Source organism: Salmo salar, chromosome 12 (genome assembly GCF_965601325.2).
Source record: "Salmo salar chromosome 12, fSalSal1, whole genome shotgun sequence".
NCBI lineage: Eukaryota > Metazoa > Chordata > Actinopteri > Salmoniformes > Salmonidae > Salmo > Salmo salar.
The window spans coordinates 25,615,483-25,636,169 of NC_138302.1; the positions used below are offsets into that span (position 1 = coordinate 25,615,483).

Genomic DNA, 20,687 nt, shown 5'->3' on the forward strand with positions numbered 1-20,687 from the left:
GCAGACATGTTACCCTGTAAGGAGATGTGGAGTGGGAGGAGTTTACGGGGCGAGCTAATGTTCTGTTGCTATGAGGCTGCCTGGCAGCGAGGTTGACTGGGGGGGTGGATGCAAGGGTCCCGTCTGGATTTAATGAAGCGTTAAAAAAAAAGAAGGGTGGAGTTGAGGGGGAGGACAGGGAGAACAGCAGCAGCAGGAGGAGAGAGAGTGGGAGGGAGGAGAGTGATGGGGAGAGGGGGCGGAAGGAAGGGAAGGATTTCTTCTACAGTTCTTTAGGTTAGGAATGTACAGATAGCTGGTAAACGTGGCAAGAATTTAATAAATAGTATTTTGAATTGTATACTGTTAAGTTCCGTCTCTAATGTACTGACAACAGAACTGTATCATCTACAGTTCAGTAGTATCCATTGAATGCCACCTACCCCATTCTTCATACACTCCTGTTGTTTAGAATTAGGCTGTAGACTTATGCCATACACCCATTAGACAAAGAGGTCCCTGAAAAGTCATTATTCATGTCAAAAGGCCTAGATCTGGCCTGGTTAGCTGCAGTTATCTACACATGCGCGCACTCGCACACAGTGACACTGCTGCAGTCAGACAGGGCAGAGGAGTGCATTTTCTAACATGCCAGGCTCCTCAAACACACTAGCTAGCCGGTGCTAACTGACCCGAAAGTAAGTCCGCTGCAGCGTCTGCCTCTGAATCACAGGCTCCGCTGAACTGACGACATAAGCTTACACAACCAGGGACACACACACACGCGTTTACAAGTGTGTGCTGACAAGATGCGTGACACATATCTGTCTACAGGACACCCCACATCAGAGTGACAATATCTCTCCCTCTCTCCGTCCCTCTCTTTCTCCATCCATCCATCCCTCTCTCAGCCATCCCTCTCTTCGTTACGCAATCTATGTATGTATTCAGCAGATGCTCTTATCCAGAGAGAATGACAAAGCAACTTAGTCTAAATCACATAACAAGGCGATCCTGACAGACCAGGAGACCATTCCAGTTGATGCCCACAGGGCTCTGGTCAAAAGAAGTGCACTATACAGGGAACAGGGCTCCATTTGGGAGATACCCATGGTGTGCAGTATCAGGGCTGTGGACGGCCTGTGTGGAAAATGGAACATTAATATTCTCTTTGAAAGGTCATGCAGTCGTTCAGCTAAAATGGAAGGCTCAAGGTTGCTCTATTTTTCTGTTTCGGTTTGGCAGAATTGAAAAACAAAGCAAGGGAATAGAATGGGATGTTATTTGCCAATATTTTAGCTTCACGGCTTTTTCCAAGTCTCCATAGAACAACCCACGGTTAGAAACATGTACAGTGGGAAAGGGGCTTGGGAAAGGGGCTTGGGAAAGGGGCTTGGGGGTTGCCCTGTTTTTTTTCTTCTTTATTTTTCTGTTCTGAAAGAATCAAAAGGACCTAGGCCCAGTCCACAGCTTGTCACAGGTGCAAGGCAGAGAAAGGTCAGGAGCTTAAACAGATGGCGCACACACACACACACACACTCTGTCCTAACACTCCCTCAGGGACTCTGGATGTATTGTACCACACAGCAGGGAAACGCTTCACCCCATCACACACACACACACACACACACACACAGACAGATGTTGTGTTTTAGATATCACACCATTATTGCTATATACACTGATGCTTGTCATTATCTATAGACAACGTCACAAAAATAGTCAGCTAGCTAGCAACAATGACAAGAAGCTGACATTCTGATAGTTTTCTTGTTATTGATTTTACATTGAAGTCATTTAGCAGACGCTCTTATCCAGAGTGACTTACAGTAGTGAGTGCATACATTTTCGTACTGGTCCCCCGTGGGAATCGAACCCACAACCCTGGCGTTGCAAGCGCCATGCTCTACTAACTGAACCACATGGGACCACGGCTGTGATATCATGTCTTGTTTTGACTAATTTCATGTGAATGCTAATATGGCAAAACATTTGCTAGCTAGCTAACCTACAACTAACAATGTATTTGAGAGACAACAGGAGCTCATTGTGCAAATGTATTTGTTTTCAATAAACATTTGGAGACTATATATAGTTATATGTTGTCAACAATCTAAGCCAAACCCGTTTCTAGCAGTCTGATATAGTAAATGAATGAAACACGTTGAATGTAGTATTTCATGGATTAGTAGCAGGACTTTTCTGTCAGTCTTCACCTCTCATGTCCTTTCCCTCTCCATATCCCATCCCCCTTTCCTCTCCTCCTCTTGTCTCTCCGTCATCTCTTTCAGCACTCTCACCATTTCCATTTAGGGTAGCGATGCCCCTCTGCCTGTAAGCCAGGAATGCACTGTGGTGTGTGTGCGTGCGTGTGTGTTTATGAGAGTATTTTGGGTAGTTGTGGGCATTAGATTATAGCACAGCCGTTATCCAACAGTCAGCCTTAGAATGTTTAGGCATGTGGGCGTTTGCGTGTCAGAGTTAGTGTGTTGAGGTGTGTGTGTGTGTGTGTGTCTGTGTGTGGGCGTCGCCATCCATTGTGCTGCTTCTCTGTGTGGAAGCTGCTGACCCCCTCAATAATAGATGGGCCTGTAGTGAATATTTAATGGACAACAGTACACACACACACACACACACTGGGGGATGGAAATATAATATCCGTGCCTGTAAGCCTTTTAAACTGAACCTCTTGGGAAAGTGGTCTTACCCCTAGCGATGCTCTCTCAGGCTCTCTCCGGCTCTCTGTCGGTAAAGGAATACGGTGGAGTATAGCCAGCCAGTTACTTAAGACCACTCACCTCTCTCCCTCTCCCTCCCACCCACCCTCAGGGCTCTCAGGATGCAGCAGGTGGTCAAGAGGGTCTCGTCCCCCCATCCTTCTCCGCCTTCCCCCCTCCTCCCCCTCCGCCCCCCCAGAACGGCTTGGCCCTGGAGTACGGGGCCAGTCTGTACGCCGCAGGGGCCATCCAGGGGTCGGTGGAGGCCGGACAGGCAGGCCTTAACACCCCGACAAGCGTCCCAAACAGCTTAACGACCCACGTGAGTTTGTTGGGGTTTTTATTTGCACAAACTTTACAAGTGAGTTTGTTTCACGCTGTGAATGAGGGAGTAAGTGTCTATTAAATCCCTACTTTCTCTCTTTCTCGCTCTCTCTTTCTCTTTCTCACATCAGTCAGATGTGTCGTCACAGATTGATACCCAGTTGGTGGGTACAGGAGGAGGTGGTGGCGGGGGGTCCGTAGGGGACGACTCAGAGAAGGGGACCCCCAAACGCCTCCACGTCTCCAACATTCCCTTCCGCTTCAGAGACCCTGACCTCCGGCAGATGTTTGGGGTACGAGACCAGGAATTTTGTCCTTTTCCCCATCCCCAACCCTGACATTTTAGATTAGTTAGAGATTTAAAGGAGCAATCTGTGATTGCTACATCCATTTTAGGACTTTTTAAATTAGTGTTTTAGTAAAGCTTCCTTAACATGGAGCAGGAAAAAGAGCAGAGAATTAAGAGAGGCACTAAGAGGAATAGAACTGATCATTAAAAAGTACAGCATGATTTGTGCTTGTTTATATGTCGCGTACAATACTGACGCCTTGTGTTCAATTTCTGTATTTCATTTTCAATGCAGTAGTTTGCAGTGCCATGCTTATTGACGCTGCCCCCTCCTTTTTTCACCAGCAATTTGGAAAGATCCTCGACGTAGAGATCATATTCAACGAGAGAGGATCGAAGGTATGACATGTACACATCAAAATACCAAACCTGTTCATTTTAAGTGGCATTACATAATACTCTGCACAGAATGGACATAGCTTACACATATTTCTTCATCTCCCTTATCCTTCTCTTATATTCCAACCCTCTCATTTTCTCTCCATCCCCTTCTCTTTCCATCCTAAACCCCATTCCCTCTCTAGGGTTTTGGCTTTGTGACGTTTGAGACGAGCGCGGACGCTGAGAAGGCCAGAGCCGCTCTCCACGGAACTCTGGTGGAAGGACGCAAGGTTGAGGTAATTTACCCTCCAAGAGCGGTGGCCATTTTGTTTTTCGTCTTTGTCCCATGTTCAGCAGTGAAATGAGGTCCGGTTGGCTTAGTATGCTCCTCCATCTCCAGTTGAACTGTCTCAAATGGTTTCGGGGAGTGTGTTTGTGTTTAGTGTTATAATAACCCCCTTCCAGCATGGTGCGGTGGTGCCTCACAGAAAGATTGATGCGCACAATGTCTTGGGTTTTACATAATGTCCTGTTTCGTGCACTGGCCATTTGCACGTTTTGATCTTCAGCTTTATGGGTCTGCCTGGATTGCAAAGCATGCTGGGTGGTTTGGCAACAAAATGGTCTGGGAACAGTGTTTTCACATGAAACCTTTACACACTGTGCCTCTGGGCGCTGCTTATGACACAGCATGCGAGAGGGAGTATCTTGTTTTCTCTGCTGCACCCCTTCTTTATATCCATCATCACTTCCACGATCAGAATCCGGGCTTTATTGGTGTTCACTATTTTAGAGGGGACGTCTCCCTCTCCTCTCTTCCTTATTTTCTTCTTCTGACAAACAACCATGCTTGCTTGTGTTTGTGAGAGATTCTCTTGCATGGGCTACCAATCGTGTTTCAGAAGACCGGTCAGGTGATGTGATGTCATAAAAGATTGCCGCCTTTTCTTTACCCTACATTCAGATACCTGTGTGCTTCATTGTGAGTCAGTGCACAGTATTGAAGTAGTTTGATTACGTTGCTGTATGTTGACATTGCTGCATGCATTAGGTGTTGGCAGGTGCAGGTGTTGGTATGAGACTGCCCTGAGGGAGTGTGGTGGTGAAGTGTTTGATCTGCTGCTTATAGATTCACTGGTGATTTTTGGGGGTCTATATATCACTCATTAAATAAAGGCAACCCACAGCTCATACCCTCACTTGCATCCCCCTTTTCCAAGAGTAATACCTGGTGTAATGGGAATGAGTTTCGCTGCGATGCCTCTGTTTCTCTTTGTCAGCATGACTTGGAAGATCTTGGAAGGAAAACACCTCATGCTCTGCCATCGCTTTGGCTCTTGGTTTTAGATCCATGCTTTATTTTGAGCTCTTCTGCATGCTCTCAACTGTTATGCACTCCTCTGTTGTGTGAATGTGGGCCTAAACGTGTGGGTGAGAAAGAGAAATACAGGGGGAGAGAGAGAGATGGAGAGAGTGAAGAGTGACGATGATACGGCTGTCTTCCTCTCCTTTCCCCCCTTTTCTGTTCTGCTCCATCTCTTTCTCCACTCTTTCTCTATCTTCATGCCGGTCAGTCTGTCTATCCTTGTTTGTCTCTCTCCCCTTATATCAACCTGTGTTTGTTTGTGACCCTCCAACTGTCCATATTAGGCTTGGGCAGTATCCAGATTTTCATACCGTCCTACCTGCCATCCCATGATTTACGGTATTACCGGCATAGCACACAAGGGGCACTAAAAACGCCAAAAAAAGGCCATTGGGCGTCTATTACTAGAATGCTAACAACAAACTAATTGCAAAGACCGGCAAATCCAGCTCATAAAGTTATACAGTCATAGCTCGTAGCTACCGAATGTCATTTTCGTTGCGTGTGGACTTGTACAAGCGAAGGTGAACGAGAGACATTGACCAAATGAACAAAGTTGTGATGCATGCTTTTCTGAAAGAAGATCCAGCATGTGTACATCCAGCAGAGGTGAGAAGAACGGAGGAAAACAAAAATGCCAGCTGTACAGATGACTAACCAAGAGCTCTTTGACTTCTCACACACGGCAGAAAGCCGTTATAAGATATCTGATGGCAAACATGGATATCATAAGGTGAATGCACCAATTTGTAAGTCACTCTGGATAAGAGCATCTGCTAAATGACGTAAATGTAAACATTTCGTAGTGAATTGTATGAGTGCAACTTCATCACCTCGTGCGGCGCACAACAGTGACTGGCCGATAGATATACAACGCTATGGTCTCACCAGCTCCAGCTGTCTCCTGTTGTGCCATTTACCAGAGGTGGGACCAAGTCATTGTTTTACAAGTCACAAGTAAGTCTCAAGTCTTAGCACTCAAGTCCCAAGTCAAAACAGGCAAGTCCAAGTCAAGACCGTCAAGTCTCAAGTCTTTAACTTTGAATTTCGTGTCCTAAACAAGTCATAATGTGCTCTTCACCAAATGTAATACCATTTCATATTTTTAACAAGAGCAATAGTTAGTGTATTACATTTACGCAAATCATGAATGCTTTTAAAAATATCTATATTTATTACTTTCCAAATAAATGTTATATTTCCATGCAAATACATGGGTAGCCCCCCCCCCCCCCCCAATAATGATCGACTATCGAGGATTGCTTTCGGGCGATGTAGGCTTGTACACAATCGCCCAACCACAATCGCCCAACCTTGTTTTAGGAACATCAGGCAGGATGTAGGCTACCAACTGCCTAGCCAGTTGTAGCTCAATCTTAGGTGTAATGATCACGTTCCTGCTCTGACTGACTGTGTGGAGGCTCATTGATTTAATGTTACGCTAGCCTACATGATACACTAGTAAAGTAATAAAATATATAGCTGTCGGATATATTATCCACGACTTTACCGTTCTTTGTGCAGCTTCAAATGTCGAACAAAGTAGGAAATTGTTGCGCATCCGTCTGTAATTTTCTTCCCGCATGTTTTGCAAGTTGCAATCAGTTTTTTTTTGTTGATACAGTGCCGTCATCATCTTTCCAAGGGCTCAATCTGAATTCACCCGCCGACATTCCTCTGCACTGCCAAGCACAACTTTTTTTCAGCTGGCACAATTTGATTGGCTGCTGTCCGATTCAAACTGTAATCCGTTAAAAGAAGAGTTGATGCGCTGCACATTTTTTTTAATAGCATCCATTTTTAATATTTGGGCTTGGGGAGGGTATCGAGTCAGGTCGAGTCATAAGGCTCAAGTCCAAGTCAAGTCACGAGTCATTGGTGTTGAAGTCAAAGTCGAGTTGCAGGTCATCATATTTGTGACTCGAGTCTGACTCGAGTCCAAGTCATGTGACTCAAGTTCACACCCCTGCCATTTACAAACAAACACTTGACTGGCTCAACTGTTCTGGGGAACTGCGGTAAACTTCAGAATGTAAAATAATGTGACCGGTGAAATGAAGAACGCGATCTGCTTTATCGCCGAACGTATTGCACAAGTTGACTGCAGGTATTAACTTAAAGTTACTACAAATATTCAAATTTATTGAAAAAATAAAAATAAATAATTTTGAGAGTATTGAAAAAAACATCCTGTGGCTTTTTCCAAATACCCTAGTATACGGTATAAATGGTATACTGCCCAAGCCTAGTCGATATACCTCTCTCTCCGTCTGTCCATTCTCCTTTTTAAGTGTACTCAAATAGAGTATTTTGTTATGTGCAGTGTTGGGTTTTTTACCCAAAAAAAACGTATTACCTATTACTTCTTTCAACATTAATGAATGACTTTACTTATTACTCCCTCGGAAAAGTAATTTGTTTCACTACTCTTTATTACTTTTGTGTTACACCCCAAAACGTTGCGCTTCCTCACTCAATGTAAACAATGTCAACGTTACCCTACATAGGCCTATGCACCAACACAATTAGCCTAATAATGGCAGACACAATATCTACTGCGGATAAGGGCAGCATTTCCTCTACTACATACCCAGCTACAAGCTGGTTCAGCTCCTGTCCTCCTGAACCATTAGAATCAAACCTTGGTTGTTTGGATGAGGTAGGCCCACAGTCATCTTCAGCAGCAGTGTCTGGTGTTTCTCACCTGAGCAGAGTTGACCTTTTACTGTGTTATTCTTGTCATCTTGTCCTACCAAATTAAAGTAATGGGAGTACTTCCACGCTGGGAAAGTAAGTGTTTTAGACGCTTCTGCCATTTTTCCATCGCCCTCACTTAAGCAGTTAGTAGTAGTGTGTGCAGGCAAAACAGGAACTTGGTGAGAGGACATATTTTTTTTATTTTATATATATTGCGCCAACAGAGGGAATAATAATCTCGCACATTAATTTGGATCAATAAATGTAATAGGAAGGGAATGATAACAAAAATAACTGTAATATTATTACTCCAATTTGAACAGTAACTCCGATATATTACTCGTTATCACAAAAAGTATTATTACTGTAGCACGTTACTTTGTAAGGCGTTACCCCCAACACTGGTGATGTGTTGAAAAGTTGTTAGAATATCAGTGAAGGCTGGGCAGTGACTTCTCCCTGACCCATAGGCTTCTAGATTGATCCCTCAACTGTCCCTCTCTGTCTCCCATATGTGTATGGCTGTATCTGCTCATTTGTATTGGGTATTTGTAGTAACATCAATAGAGGTCAGCTTTATGTCAAAAGGTGACCAATCACCTGTGACATCACTTCATGACATCACTTCCTCTGTGTACCTCAGGGTGGGGGTGGTTGCTTTTCATCACCTCATTGGTTGTTTTTGTTTTGGTTAATTTCTTATTATATTTTCTCTATTTCCCCCTGATGATTTCTGTGTTGTTGTTGTCAGTCTCCACGGTAACCGCTCGCGTGTCCTCACACCGTTTCCCCAGCAATGGTAAGTTGTGTACACATGGCATCATTTTTGAATGACCCCCCCACCCCCCATCCGCCAAATAAAGATAAAGTGCACCCTACACACAAAAAAAATACAATAAAAGTGTCCTTGACCCGGCAGGGTTTGATCGAAAGGATCTGATTGGCTAATCCTGTGATTGATTGTGGAGCTGGCGAATAAAATGCCGATTAGAAAAACCAATGGCATTTGACCGCATGGCCTTCCAGACTCTTTCTGTAACATTAAGATAACCTCATATAAAACGCATCTGCAAGCGCAACTGATTACCACTTTATGCATTAATTCCATTCACCACTCTAACTGCATTCAAACATTAATTCTAGAGCTATTTACTCCCTGCATGGTTGACTATCTCTTGTCGTCTGTATCATATAGTGCCACTGTCATCTCTATGTTATGTATTAGCTACCTTTCTTTAGTGAATACCAAACGGTAGATTGCTTTGATTCAATAGCATTTTGTTTGGTACACTAGTAGTGGATTGGCATGATACAGCATGATTGCGTTGTTGTAGAAGTCAGTCTTGGTAACTAGACAGTAGGTTTTGTGCGCTGGCTGTAGTTGTCGATGTAGAAGGTCGAAGGGCAGAGAGTAGTCTATTCTTCACATTAAAACGAAGGTAAAATGACACTTTGTACAAGCTAAGGATATGCAACTGATATAGAGTACATAAACTACTTCAAACTAGTTACCAATGGAGACCACCGCTAGAGAGAAGATCATCTTGAAACCATCATCAGTATCACATCTGACTCTCAATAGGATTGTAATTAATTGGATTATGTGCCCAGACTTTTATTTTGTTCATGAAGAGTTTCTTTTTTTAAATGTTGCGCAATGGTTTGGTTTTGGATGGTGTGTTTTATATTGGTGTCTGCTTCTAGTTATTTGTAGTGCGACACTGAGTTGCAATGCCTGACAGTGTTTCACGGTCATGGTTTGATTTGGTTTTTGAGGAATGACATTTGCATCCCCCCATCCTCTATCTCTTTATTCTGTCCTCTCTCTCCCTGTCTGTCTCATCCCTCTTTCTATCCCAGCTCATGTATTGGATCTTATATGTAGGCAAACGGTTAGACGTTTTTTTCTTTGTTTTGATTCGTTTGTTCCGCATCTTGGTATTTGTTTTTTGTTCATGAGAAAAATAATTTTTGCATTTCTTTCTCTCTCACTCTCTCTTTACCTCCCATCATTTATGTGTTCCCATGTCTTTTAATGTGGACTGGCTATTCTTCCTGCATCCCGCTCTCTCTTCTCCCCCTCTCTGTATGATGTGTGTGACTTGATTGGGAGGGCTGCCAGAATGTTTTGATTGGTCTATATATACTGCATCTGATGCTTGCTGATTGGCTGGTTTGGCTCACCTTCTGGTCATGTGATGCACTCTTGATTGACTGGCTGCGTGTAATCTGTGTATGATCTGTTCAAGTGATGAAACGTTTTGCATCGTGTTCAACAGAAGCTTACTTCACCCTCTCTTTTCCCTCTTTTTAAAGGTAGCAATGCCTGGAATGGTCTTGGATGTCTTTTGAATGCCTTAATCTGAAGTGTTTTTTTATTTTTTATTTTTGTTCAGTCTGTGTGTGTCAATGGTTAAGTTATTGTGAATACTCACAAATTCCTAGTTTTTTTTCCTTCAAAAGAACGCATGTATCAATCAATTACCATCACTTTACATCAGAAAAATGAACCTCATATCCAATGTTAACACTACTGTCACTTTTTCAATTCATACGACTCAGTAGCAGATAAATGTTGACAAGTACAAACATTTTTTTTTTTTTACTAATCTCATTTTATTTGCGTTTAGTTACATATGTATTAATAATCTGAGTTAGTAAAGTCATAGCCAGTTCTTAAGTGTATTGACACACTCATATTTCAAATATCTAGGGCCTATTTGTTCCGGTAGTACTGAAGGTTATGTTGGGGCCTGTACTGTGTGGTTTGGTATAGAAATAGAATGACTAGAACGGGTGTCCCCATTCAAGTCAGTGATGGCATAATGGGTGGACTGTTGGCCATTGCGTGTGTACCCATAAGACCAAAGCAGTAAGTAAATGCAGGAAGTGTACCCATCAATCTGTGCTGTGATTTTAAACAATTAAAAAAAAAATGGCATTACAAAAAATACAGTACATTCAATTGCATGAGCCACATCACAACATCAGTTAGCATTATTTGAATGAACTGTCTACAATATCATGGAAATTATTACATCACAGTACCAGGCAGATATTGTGAGTGTACCCCTGATTTTAACAGTCAGTTTTCCAGGGTTAGATGTTCCAAGCCTGTTCTATTCATTCTATTTCTATGGGTTTTGGTATACAGGAGGAGCCCATGTTGTTTGTGCATGGAGCAGGCGTGTTTGTCCCTCAGGTCCGGTGTGACCCCTCGTCGTGTTGTCTTGACCTCTGACCTTTCTCTGACACCCAGGTCAACAATGCCACAGCCAGGGTGATGACCAATAAGAAAATGGTCACCCCATATTCTAATGGAGGAGAGGGGCTCGCCGCTATACCTTATGGTAAAGATAATATTGCTGGTTATAACTACTGAATATGACCAATACGATAGTAGCAATGTAGTTCCTGTGTAGTTGCATGTGATCAGTGTAATTGCATAGTATGTTTAACTTGTTGAGATGTTGTGTTACTCATATTTCTTATCCTCTTTTTCCTCAAATTTACATTAGGGCTACTAAATGCCAACTCCCCTACAGCCGGGTGGAAGTTGAGTCCAATGGTTGGAGCCATGTACAGTCCAGAGCTCTATACAGGTGAGATGCTAACATTGTTAGACTAATTTCATCAACACAGCTGATGCTATGAGATGCTAACATTGTTAGCTTAAGTCTTCATTTCATCGGTATAGGTGAGATGCTAACATTGTTAGCTTACAGTGTCTACGGAAAGTATTCAGACCTCTTGACTTTTTCCACATTTTGTTACGTTGAAGCCTCATTCTAAAATTGATTAAAAATCCAGCAATCTATGCCACCCCACATCACCCCATAACTCCAACCCCATCGCACAATACCCCATAATAACAAAGGAAAACAGGTTGTTAGAATTTTCTGCAAATGTATTAAAAATAAAATATTGAAATACCTTATTTACATAAGTATTCAGACCCTTTGCTATGAGACTCAAAATTGAGCTCAGGTGCATCCTGTTTCCATTTATCATCTTAGAGATGTTTCTACAACTTGATTGGAGTCCAACTGTGGCAATTTCAATTGATTGGACATGATTTGGAAAGGCACACACCTGTCTATATAAGGTCCCACAGTTGACAGTGCATATCAGAGCAAAAACCAAATCATGAGGTCGACACAATTGTCAGTAGAGCTCCGAGACAGGATTGTGTCAAGGCATAGATCTGGGGAAGGGTATGAAAAAATGTCTGCAGCAATGAATGAACTCAGTGGCCTCCATCATTCTTAACCGGAAGAAGTTTGATCCACCAAGACTCTTTATAGAGCTGGCCGCCGGCCAAACTCAGCAAATCGGGGGAGAAGGGCCTTGGTCAGGGAGGTGACCAAGAACCCAATGGTCACTCTGACATAGCTCCAGAGTTCCTCTGTAGAGATGGGAGAACCTTCCAGAAGGACAACCATCTTTGCATCACACCACCCATCAGGCCTTTATGATAGAGTGGCCAGACGAAAGCCACTCTTCAGTAAAAGGCACATAACAGCCCGCTTGGAGTTTGCCAAAAGGCACCTAACGACTCTCAGACCCTGAGAAACAAGATTCTCTGGTCTGATGAAACCAATATTGAACTCTTTGGCTTGAATGCCAAACATCACGTCTGGAGGAAACCTGGCACCATCCCTACGGTGAAGCATGGTGGTGGCATCATGCTGTGGGGATGTTTTTCAGCGGCAGGGACTGTGAGACTAGCCAGGATCAAGGGAAAGATGAACAGAGCAAAGTACAGAGAGATCCTTGATGAAAACTTGCTCCAGAGCGCTCAGGACCTCCGATTGGGACGAAGGTTCACCTTCCAACCGGACAACGATCCTAAGCACACAGCCAAGACAACTCAGGAGTGGCTTTGGGACAAGTCTCTGAATGTCATTGAGTGGCCCAGCCAGAGCCTGGACTTGGGCCCAATCGAATATCTCTGGAGAGACCTGAAAATGGCTGTGCAGCAACGCTCCCCATCCAACCTGACAGAGCTTGAGAGCATCTGCAGAGAAGAATGGGAAAACTCCACAAATACAGGTGTGCCAAGCTTGTAGCGTCGTACCCAAGAAGACTTGATGCTGTAATCACTGCCAAAGGTGCTTTAGCAAAGTACTGAGTAAAGGGTCTGAATACTTATGTAAATTTCATTATTTCAGCAAACAAACCTGTTTTTGCTTTGCCATTATTGAGTATTGTGTAGATTGATGAGGGGGATAAAACTATTTAATACTTTTTAGAATAAGGCTGTAACGTAACAAAATGTGGAACAAGTCAAGGGGTCTGAATACTTTCCGAAGGCACTGTAAGTCCTCATTTCATCAGTGTAGGTGAGATGCTAACATTATCTTAAATCCTAATTTCATCGGAGTAGGAGATTGGTGAGATGTTGATATGACTAGCTTTAGCCCATATGTATTCCTTTATTAGGACACGTCACCCCACAATGGATCTCCATCATAATCAACATAGCCTATTTCCCTTTTCTGTAGACTGTTATTTTCTGTAGACTGTTCTTTTGTGTAGACTAACTCTTTGTTATTTTTTGCCTCTCTCTGATTTCTCTGGCCTGTCTCTCTCAGTCCCTGGTTTCCCGTACCCTGCGGCGGCTGCACAGGCTGCCACAGCGGCAGCGACCTTTAGGGGCGCCCACCTCCGGGGTCGTGGCCGGCCGGTCTACAGTGCTGTCAGGGCAGCCCTACCCCAGCAAGCTATACCTACATACCCAGGGTAGGTGTTACTCAATAAAACACACACACACACACACACTTTTACTGCATGGTGTGATATAACAAATACACTAGAATTAATTGCGTTAGTTTGGTGCTGCACTGAAATACCATTTCTTTGTATGAACATGAGATAATATTGCGGTCTACTGCACAGTGGTCACAATCACTCCAATATGACTTGTAGGGCTATGATTGGCCAAACAAGAGAAGTGGTATTTTATCTCGCATGTTGCACGTGTGTGTATATTAATCACCCACCCCTTTTCTCTCTTCTTTCTGCTCCTCCTCACAACTTGTATTTCCTTCCACTCATCTATCACCATCCATCACTTCTCTTCTATCCATCTCCATCTCTCTTTTTCTTGTCTTTCCTCTCCTCCCCTCCTCCTCTCTCTCAGTGTGATGTATCAGGAAGGGTTTTACGGTGCAGCAGACCTCTATGTAAGTATACCTCTCTCCCCCGCTCTTTCTCTCTCATTCTCTCCTTTCCCCTCCCTCCGTCAGTGTGTGTGTGTGTGTGTGTGTGTGTGCATGGACCAAATCCACAGAGCTGTGTATATGTGGGTGATTGTGTAAACTTTACAATTTAACACACATTTTTTTTATTTTTTATTCATTCAATAATTTTCATTAGACAGATCAATAATAGCCGTTACACACACTGCACACATTTTGTTCTCGATTAATCATTATTGCTATATGAAGCGGTGCATGCCATGTGCAACGTCCAATCTTCCAGGATCTATACTACACGCCCTCATAGTGCAATACATTCATGAATAGACTGCTCTATGCATCGTTTGCCTGCGTGTGGAGTGTGATTGTGTGTGTGGTACCAGGTTGACCATAGCTGTTCTCTGTTCTCTCTGTAGAATAGTGTTTCAAGACATTAGTAGCAGATTGCCCCAGGTAGGGTCCCATCATCACGTCACTGTGTGATCAGCCAGTGTGCATCCATCCTATTACTATGCGTTCCACTGACTGACTGACTGCTACTGCTGCTACTGGTGTTTTATTGACCATCCCAGATTGAAATGCCTCTTTATTTCTGTTTCTATTACTAACTCACTGGATTCTGACATGGATGGAGTTGCAGAACGGGGGAGAAAGGGAATCGTTATAGCACGAATGACACTATTACCTTCTAAAGGAATTAGACATAACATGATGGACATTTTAAAGATTTGTTCAGTTAAAAAAAAAAAAATAGTACAATAAATCATATACACAGATAAAAACAATATAGGATTTTGCCACGATTCTTATGCAGTCTTTATAACGGCCACCCTGAGATATGAAGTATAGCCAAAATGAGAGGTACACTTTGCCAGTAATGGCTGACATGGTTTCTGAAAGTTGAGGCTGAGTAGCTTAAAGGCAGCTTACAGAGGATCTCCAGGATCTGAGGATCAACACAGGTCCACAGACTCTCAGGGACATGGATATTCATCTTAATGAGTCATTCTGACTCCTTCCCGGTATCTCCCTATATCTGTTCCACCTGTGGCATGCTAACTGAATCAATGTTGGCATGCAGACACACTTATACCCCTCTCCCCATTCTCCTGCTCTCTTCTCCTCTCTCTGTATCCTCCTCTTCCTATCCCCTCCCTAACCCCCCCCCCACCCCAGCAGATGTGTGTGTTACTGAATACTGGGACTCGGTCCTGTACTGATCTGTAGGTTAGAATGCAGTGGTGTGTGTTGCCAAGGAGACAGCCTCCTCTGTTTTGAGTTTGGGGTGCATGCTCTCCGGCGTCAGTGATTGGTTGTGACCATGCGAGTGTGTATGTGTCCCCTCCCCCTTAATTGGATTGGCTGGCCGTCTTCTGTGTGTTCATCATCCGTTTTTCCACATTAAAGGAATAATGATCCTGATCACCTGTTTATTCATCCCCCTTTCTTTAACGGTGTGTTTTTGATGGGAAGGAGGAGATTTCACACCTGAGGTTATGCACACTTTCTCCCGTCTTTGTCTCTCCCTCCATCTCCAACAAAACATCAATTATCAGATTAATTGAATGAAGAAAAGTTGCAGCACACTTGATGCAGGGCCTATATTATTGCCACAAACTGAGGCCCTAGTTTTTTTTGATGGTCATGGAGGGAGACCAACACGGGGAAAAGGCCTCTGCTACATTCTCTGAATGCCATGTTGCACCAGATGACCTGTTGTTGCTGCTTGTGTTAGTCGCTCTCCTTTTTCTGCTGTTATAAAGTAACAAAGCTTCACTATCATTAATTCCTGGGGTATTGTGTGAGGGAGTTGCTAAAAATCGACTAACAACCGTGTTCTCTCTGTCTGTCCCTTCCTTCTTTAGGGTGGCTATGCTGCGTATCGCTATGCTCAGCCGACAGCAGTAGCTAGTCCTGCAGGAGCAGCGGCTGCCGCAGCAGCTGCCTACAGTGATGGGTGAGTGATAGACACAATATATTACACAAAATAAAGCAGTAGCACACCGTACTATGACTATATATAGGTAACATATATCAACATATTCCAATTAAAAGTAGTGGGCCTACTTCACTTTTTATTCTGGAACATGTTTGGTTGCACAGCTGTGGGTTTGTAATGTACTAATCTCTGGTCTCCAGCTACGGACGGGTGTACACGACAGACCCTTACCACGCTGCACTAAACCCTGCCACAGCTGCAGCCTACGGTGTAGGAGCTATGGTAAGAACGCTTGTCTATTTACATTACTATCCACAACAAAGAAAATATCATAGAATTAGATTGTCCATTCTAGTAATTCTACTTCTATGGTAAAGATCTAGCCATTCACTAACCCACTAACTGCCATCTTACCTCCTCTCCTCTGTCTCTACCAGGCCACACTGTACAGGGGAGGCTACAGTAGATTTGCGCCCTACTAAAGATAACCACATTTCCCAGGAGCTCTCTCTCTCATCCTGTTTGAACAATCTATAAAAGTGCTCCCTCTGCTGTCCAGGATGGAGATTGCAACACGTTGACGCAAGTTTGTAGCCTACCATGGAAACATTTATATTTCAAAATCTCCTGCTGTCCACTCTTTCGCTTCAAACAAAAATAGGAATGCCGTTTTAAAGACTGGTGGAAAGCCTTGACAAAGAAAATAAAATTGAAAAAAAAAAAATTGTATATGAACCAAATGGCCGCTTGTTTCCATTGCACGGCTGTATTATAGTCCCCCTGTTTCTCCCTCTCGACACTCTCAGCAGCACAAGACACAGAATGGTCGCCCCCAGCTAGCGTACCTCCAGAGCCTATCATGTAACTGGTGTCCGGACCGTTAACTGAACACTGAGACAAACCCCCTACCACACGTATAACAGCCAAGGTGTAATGTGGCATGTACTATACACAATTCATACATCAAGAATGGAGGTGGAGCCTAGTTATGGAAGACAGAACTGTGACTGCTAGTGTCTGCATGTCTGTGGAGCCTGAATGAGCGAGAAACCACAGCAACCGAGCACCAAAAGCATTTTGGAACAGAAAGACAATTTGCAAACAGAATGGAGGATGTGACTCTGTTTCCTCTTGTGGGGTGAAGGAGTATATGAGAGGAAATGACATCATCATTGCAGAGAGAGAGAGGGATGGACTGATGTTTTTTTAACACTATTAGAAATTACTCACTTCAAACTGAGCAGTAAAAGGATTATCATAGCTGTTCCTTACCTCAAAGTTTTCTTAGTCCGTGAAAATGGCGAACCTTTAAAAATTTAATTGTTTCAATTATGCAAATTAGTTAGAGAGAAAAAAAGTTACCAAATTATTATTATTATTATTGATGATTTATAGCGTTGTCTTTATTGCGTTATTATTGTTAGTTTCAGTGGTTCTCTGAGCACACCTCTACACACATTTTCCACTTCCCTAGAAACGAGGTCTAGGGGCTAGGACTACAGTGTAGATAATATCTGTAAGCCATTCACTACAGTGGGCAACACTACACGTCCCCTCTACATAACACAATATTATACCAAACTAAACTTCCAGTGCACAACATCATATTCTCACAATACTTCAGTCTATACACATCACTCAGAACTATATAATATTTCATCACTACTATAGAGGTACCGGCTAGCTTTTTATTGCATTGTGAATGTTAGGCTTAGACATATATCACTGATATCATTGAAACAACCAGAACCTAGTGTCCTAGAATAAACTTATTCAGTTATGTTTCTTTGAAAAGTTATGATAAAGATGTATTATTTGGCTATATGATTGATTTCCCTAACTTGTTCTGTCTTTTAGAAGAGCAGGTAAACATCAAGTACAGTCTTCCTGAGAATAGCTACGTTGGTAATAGATAGTGAGATTCTGTCAACAGGCGTTGAAAGAGGGACACCATCAATATGAAAAATATTTAATGCAAAATACCATACTATTGTGCATATTTCTATATCCTTATACTCTATTTCCAAATGTGGTTGTTTTTGCCTTTTTTTTTGTTCCAAAGATTTGTAGAAAAGCACACTTTTAGTCATGTGTATGATAAATATATTATCGTTATTGTGGTTATTATTATAAGTGCTGTCTTTTTATTTGTTGCATTAGCTCTTGTTATATTTTTTCTATTGGTAAATGTTGTTGTTCCTCCTAAAGTAAGGTGACATTTTCATTTCCTCCATCAAGATTAGTTGAAATCTGATATTTTTTTCCTCCTGTGTTGTTTTCTTGGGCAGAGGGGAATGGGCTCTTTGGTAGTTTCAAAGAGGGAGGGAACCATAGGCTGATGTCATAGTGGCATACCTCTATCTAGTGTTCTATATCTATGGAGTGCAAAAAACGTGAACGCATGTAAAACTAAACTATCAAACACATTTTCTCAATGGAAGAAACGGGACTTTTTGGTCCAGACTGAAATAGGGTGATGGGGGTTGGCAAGCATTGGATTGAGTATTTCCCCCCAAAAATAGGGAAAAGCTGAAATGTTCAGGCCTCACAATTTATTCCAAGTCCAAAGTTTACAGGAGACAAGAATACCTTGGAATGAATGGTGGCCTGACAAGCACTTCTTCTGACCTGGTGAAGTAACCTAGTCACTTTGTCGTAGACAAAGACTCCTAACATTTCAGTGCTGAAATTAGTCGGTTGAGGTTTAAAATGGATGTGAAGAGCGTAGCACTCGTGTGCTGTCTAGGTTAAAGGGCATGCAGTTTTGAATGATCCAAGTATACAAAAGGTTGTAAGTGTTATCGTTTGGTTTGTACAATGGTAAATGTTTCAAAGCAGTTTTACAAAGAAAATGTTATCTTGGGCATGAACTAATTACTATGAAACAATATTTCAAAATGCTGCAGTCATTGTTTATTTTGAAATGTTTGCTCTATTTTTCATTTTATCTTCGGTTTTCTGGCTGTGTACCACTCTTCGCAGTGTGAACTTAATCTAAGACATCAACAGGGATCAAACTCTTCTTCTCTGGTCATTTGACTTTATTATCATGTATTGCAAAAGTGGACTGAAATATGAATAACAGAAAAGATACAGCCAAAGATAGTTATTTATGCCCTATTTCTATTGTTACCGAATTGAGAAATACAGAGCAAAGTGGATAAATGATTGACAACCTATTGAACCAATCAGCATGGGCAACTAGCATGATGTCGTTCTCCAGGAAGTAGAGTTTGAGACCCCTGACCTAACTGTTTTGCATGATTTTTCTGTCTTTTGAGATCAGACTCCAACAGCATTCGGTTGCAGTAGTCATCTTTTACCACTAAACCCCATTGAGAATGCTAGGCAGCTAGCCCTTTTTTTATGGTTAGGATGCTAGTGTAGCAAAGAAGAGCACAGTGCTGTTTGTCAAAGACTCAGGCCCAGTGATGGGCAAAACAAAATGGCCGCCACAACGAGGCAAGAACACAATGGCAACGTTCTAATTTCCATACCAGCATATTACTTTGAATTCATACCTTGATACAGTGCTTCATACTAAGTAGTATACTTGTGTGGATATTGGAACAGAGCCATGGAGTAGGCTCATTCCTTGTCATGTTTTTTTGGCTCCTTGTATTATATTATACAGTGAGGTGGTTTTTCTTAATCACTATAGGTTCCAAATGGAAGTGACTGTCCTTTTACGAATCTCTTCCCCTCCGTCATGTTTATCCCTTGGCTGCCATTATGCTATTTTGTTAGTGAATGTCCATATAAAATCTTTTATATAAAATATTTTGTTGTGGTTTGTGACTCATGTTATTTTGGTGTCCAATTTCAAATGAAATTAAATGAAATGAAATGTTATGTCACATGCGCCAAATACAACAGGTGTAGACCTTACAGGGAAATGCTGACTTACAAGCCCTTAACCAACAATGCAGTTTTAAGAACAATAAGTGTTAAGTAAAAAATAAAATAAAATAAACAAATAATTAAAGAGCAGCAGTAAAATAACAGGGGCTATATACCGGGGGTAGGGGTACAGAGCAATGTGCGAGGGCACCAGTTAATTTAGGTAATATATACATGTAGGTAGAGTTAAAGTGACAATGCATAGATAATAAACAGAGTAGCAGCAGTGTGAAAGGGGGGGGGGGGCAATGCAAATAGTCTGGGTAGCCATTTGATTAGCTGTTCAGGAGTCTTATGGCTTGGAGGTAGAAGCTCTTAAGAAGTCTTTTGGACCTAGACATGGCGCTCCGGTACCGCTTGTTCTCTCTGCTAACGCACAGCAGTCTATGACTAGGGTGGCTGGAGTCTAACAATTTTTAGGGCCTTCCTCTGACACCGCCTGGTATAGAGGTCCTGGACGTCAGGTAGCTTGGTCCCAGTGATGTACTGGGCCGTACACACTACCCTCTGTAGTGCCTTGCGGTCGGAGGCTGAGCAGTTGTCATACCAGGCAATGATGCAACTAGTCAGGATGCTCTCGTTGTTGCAGCTGTAGAACCTTTGAGGATCTTAGGACCCATGCCTTTCAGTCTCCTGAGGGGGAGTAGGCTTTGTCGTGCCCACTTCACAACTGTCTTGGTGTGTTTGGACCATGATAGTTTGTTGGTGATGTGGACATCAAGGAACTTGAAGATCTCTACCTGTTCCACTACAGCCCCGTCGATGAGAATGGGGGAATGCTGGTCCTCCTTTTCCTGTAGTCCACAATCATCTCCTTTGTCTTGATCACGTTGAGGGAGAGGTTGTTATCCTGGCACCACATGGCCAGGTCTCTGACCTCCTCCCTATAGGCTCT

The 20,687-nt window shown here is 42.7% G+C and overlaps 1 protein-coding gene across 6 annotated transcripts in view; it reads left to right on the forward strand.

Moving 5' to 3' along the window:
- Nucleotides 1-19,672, forward strand: part of LOC106589006 (RNA binding protein fox-1 homolog 2) — a 33,889-nt gene extending 14,217 nt beyond the window's left edge. For 2 of the 6 annotated variants that reach the window (XM_082958775.1, XM_082958777.1), the window contains 11 exons: nt 2,809-3,018; nt 3,152-3,313; nt 3,655-3,708; nt 3,894-3,986; nt 11,013-11,103; nt 11,272-11,354; nt 13,323-13,495; nt 13,896-13,938; nt 15,819-15,910; nt 16,093-16,174; nt 16,330-19,672. In XM_082958775.1, the coding sequence (XP_082814901.1) occupies nt 2,809-3,018; nt 3,152-3,313; nt 3,655-3,708; nt 3,894-3,986; nt 11,013-11,103; nt 11,272-11,354; nt 13,323-13,495; nt 13,896-13,938; nt 15,819-15,910; nt 16,093-16,174; nt 16,330-16,374 (1,128 nt within the window). In that variant the 3' untranslated portion in view covers nt 16,375-19,672. Of the gene's footprint in view, nt 1-2,808; nt 3,019-3,151; nt 3,314-3,654; nt 3,709-3,893; nt 3,987-11,012; nt 11,104-11,271; nt 11,356-13,322; nt 13,496-13,895; nt 13,939-14,369; nt 14,407-15,818; nt 15,911-16,092; nt 16,175-16,329 lie in introns of all 6 variants that reach the window. The other 4 variants (XR_014379665.1, XM_082958776.1, XM_045691130.2 and 1 more) reach the window with 4 other exon arrangements.
- Nucleotides 19,673-20,687: the final 1,015 nt, after the last annotated feature.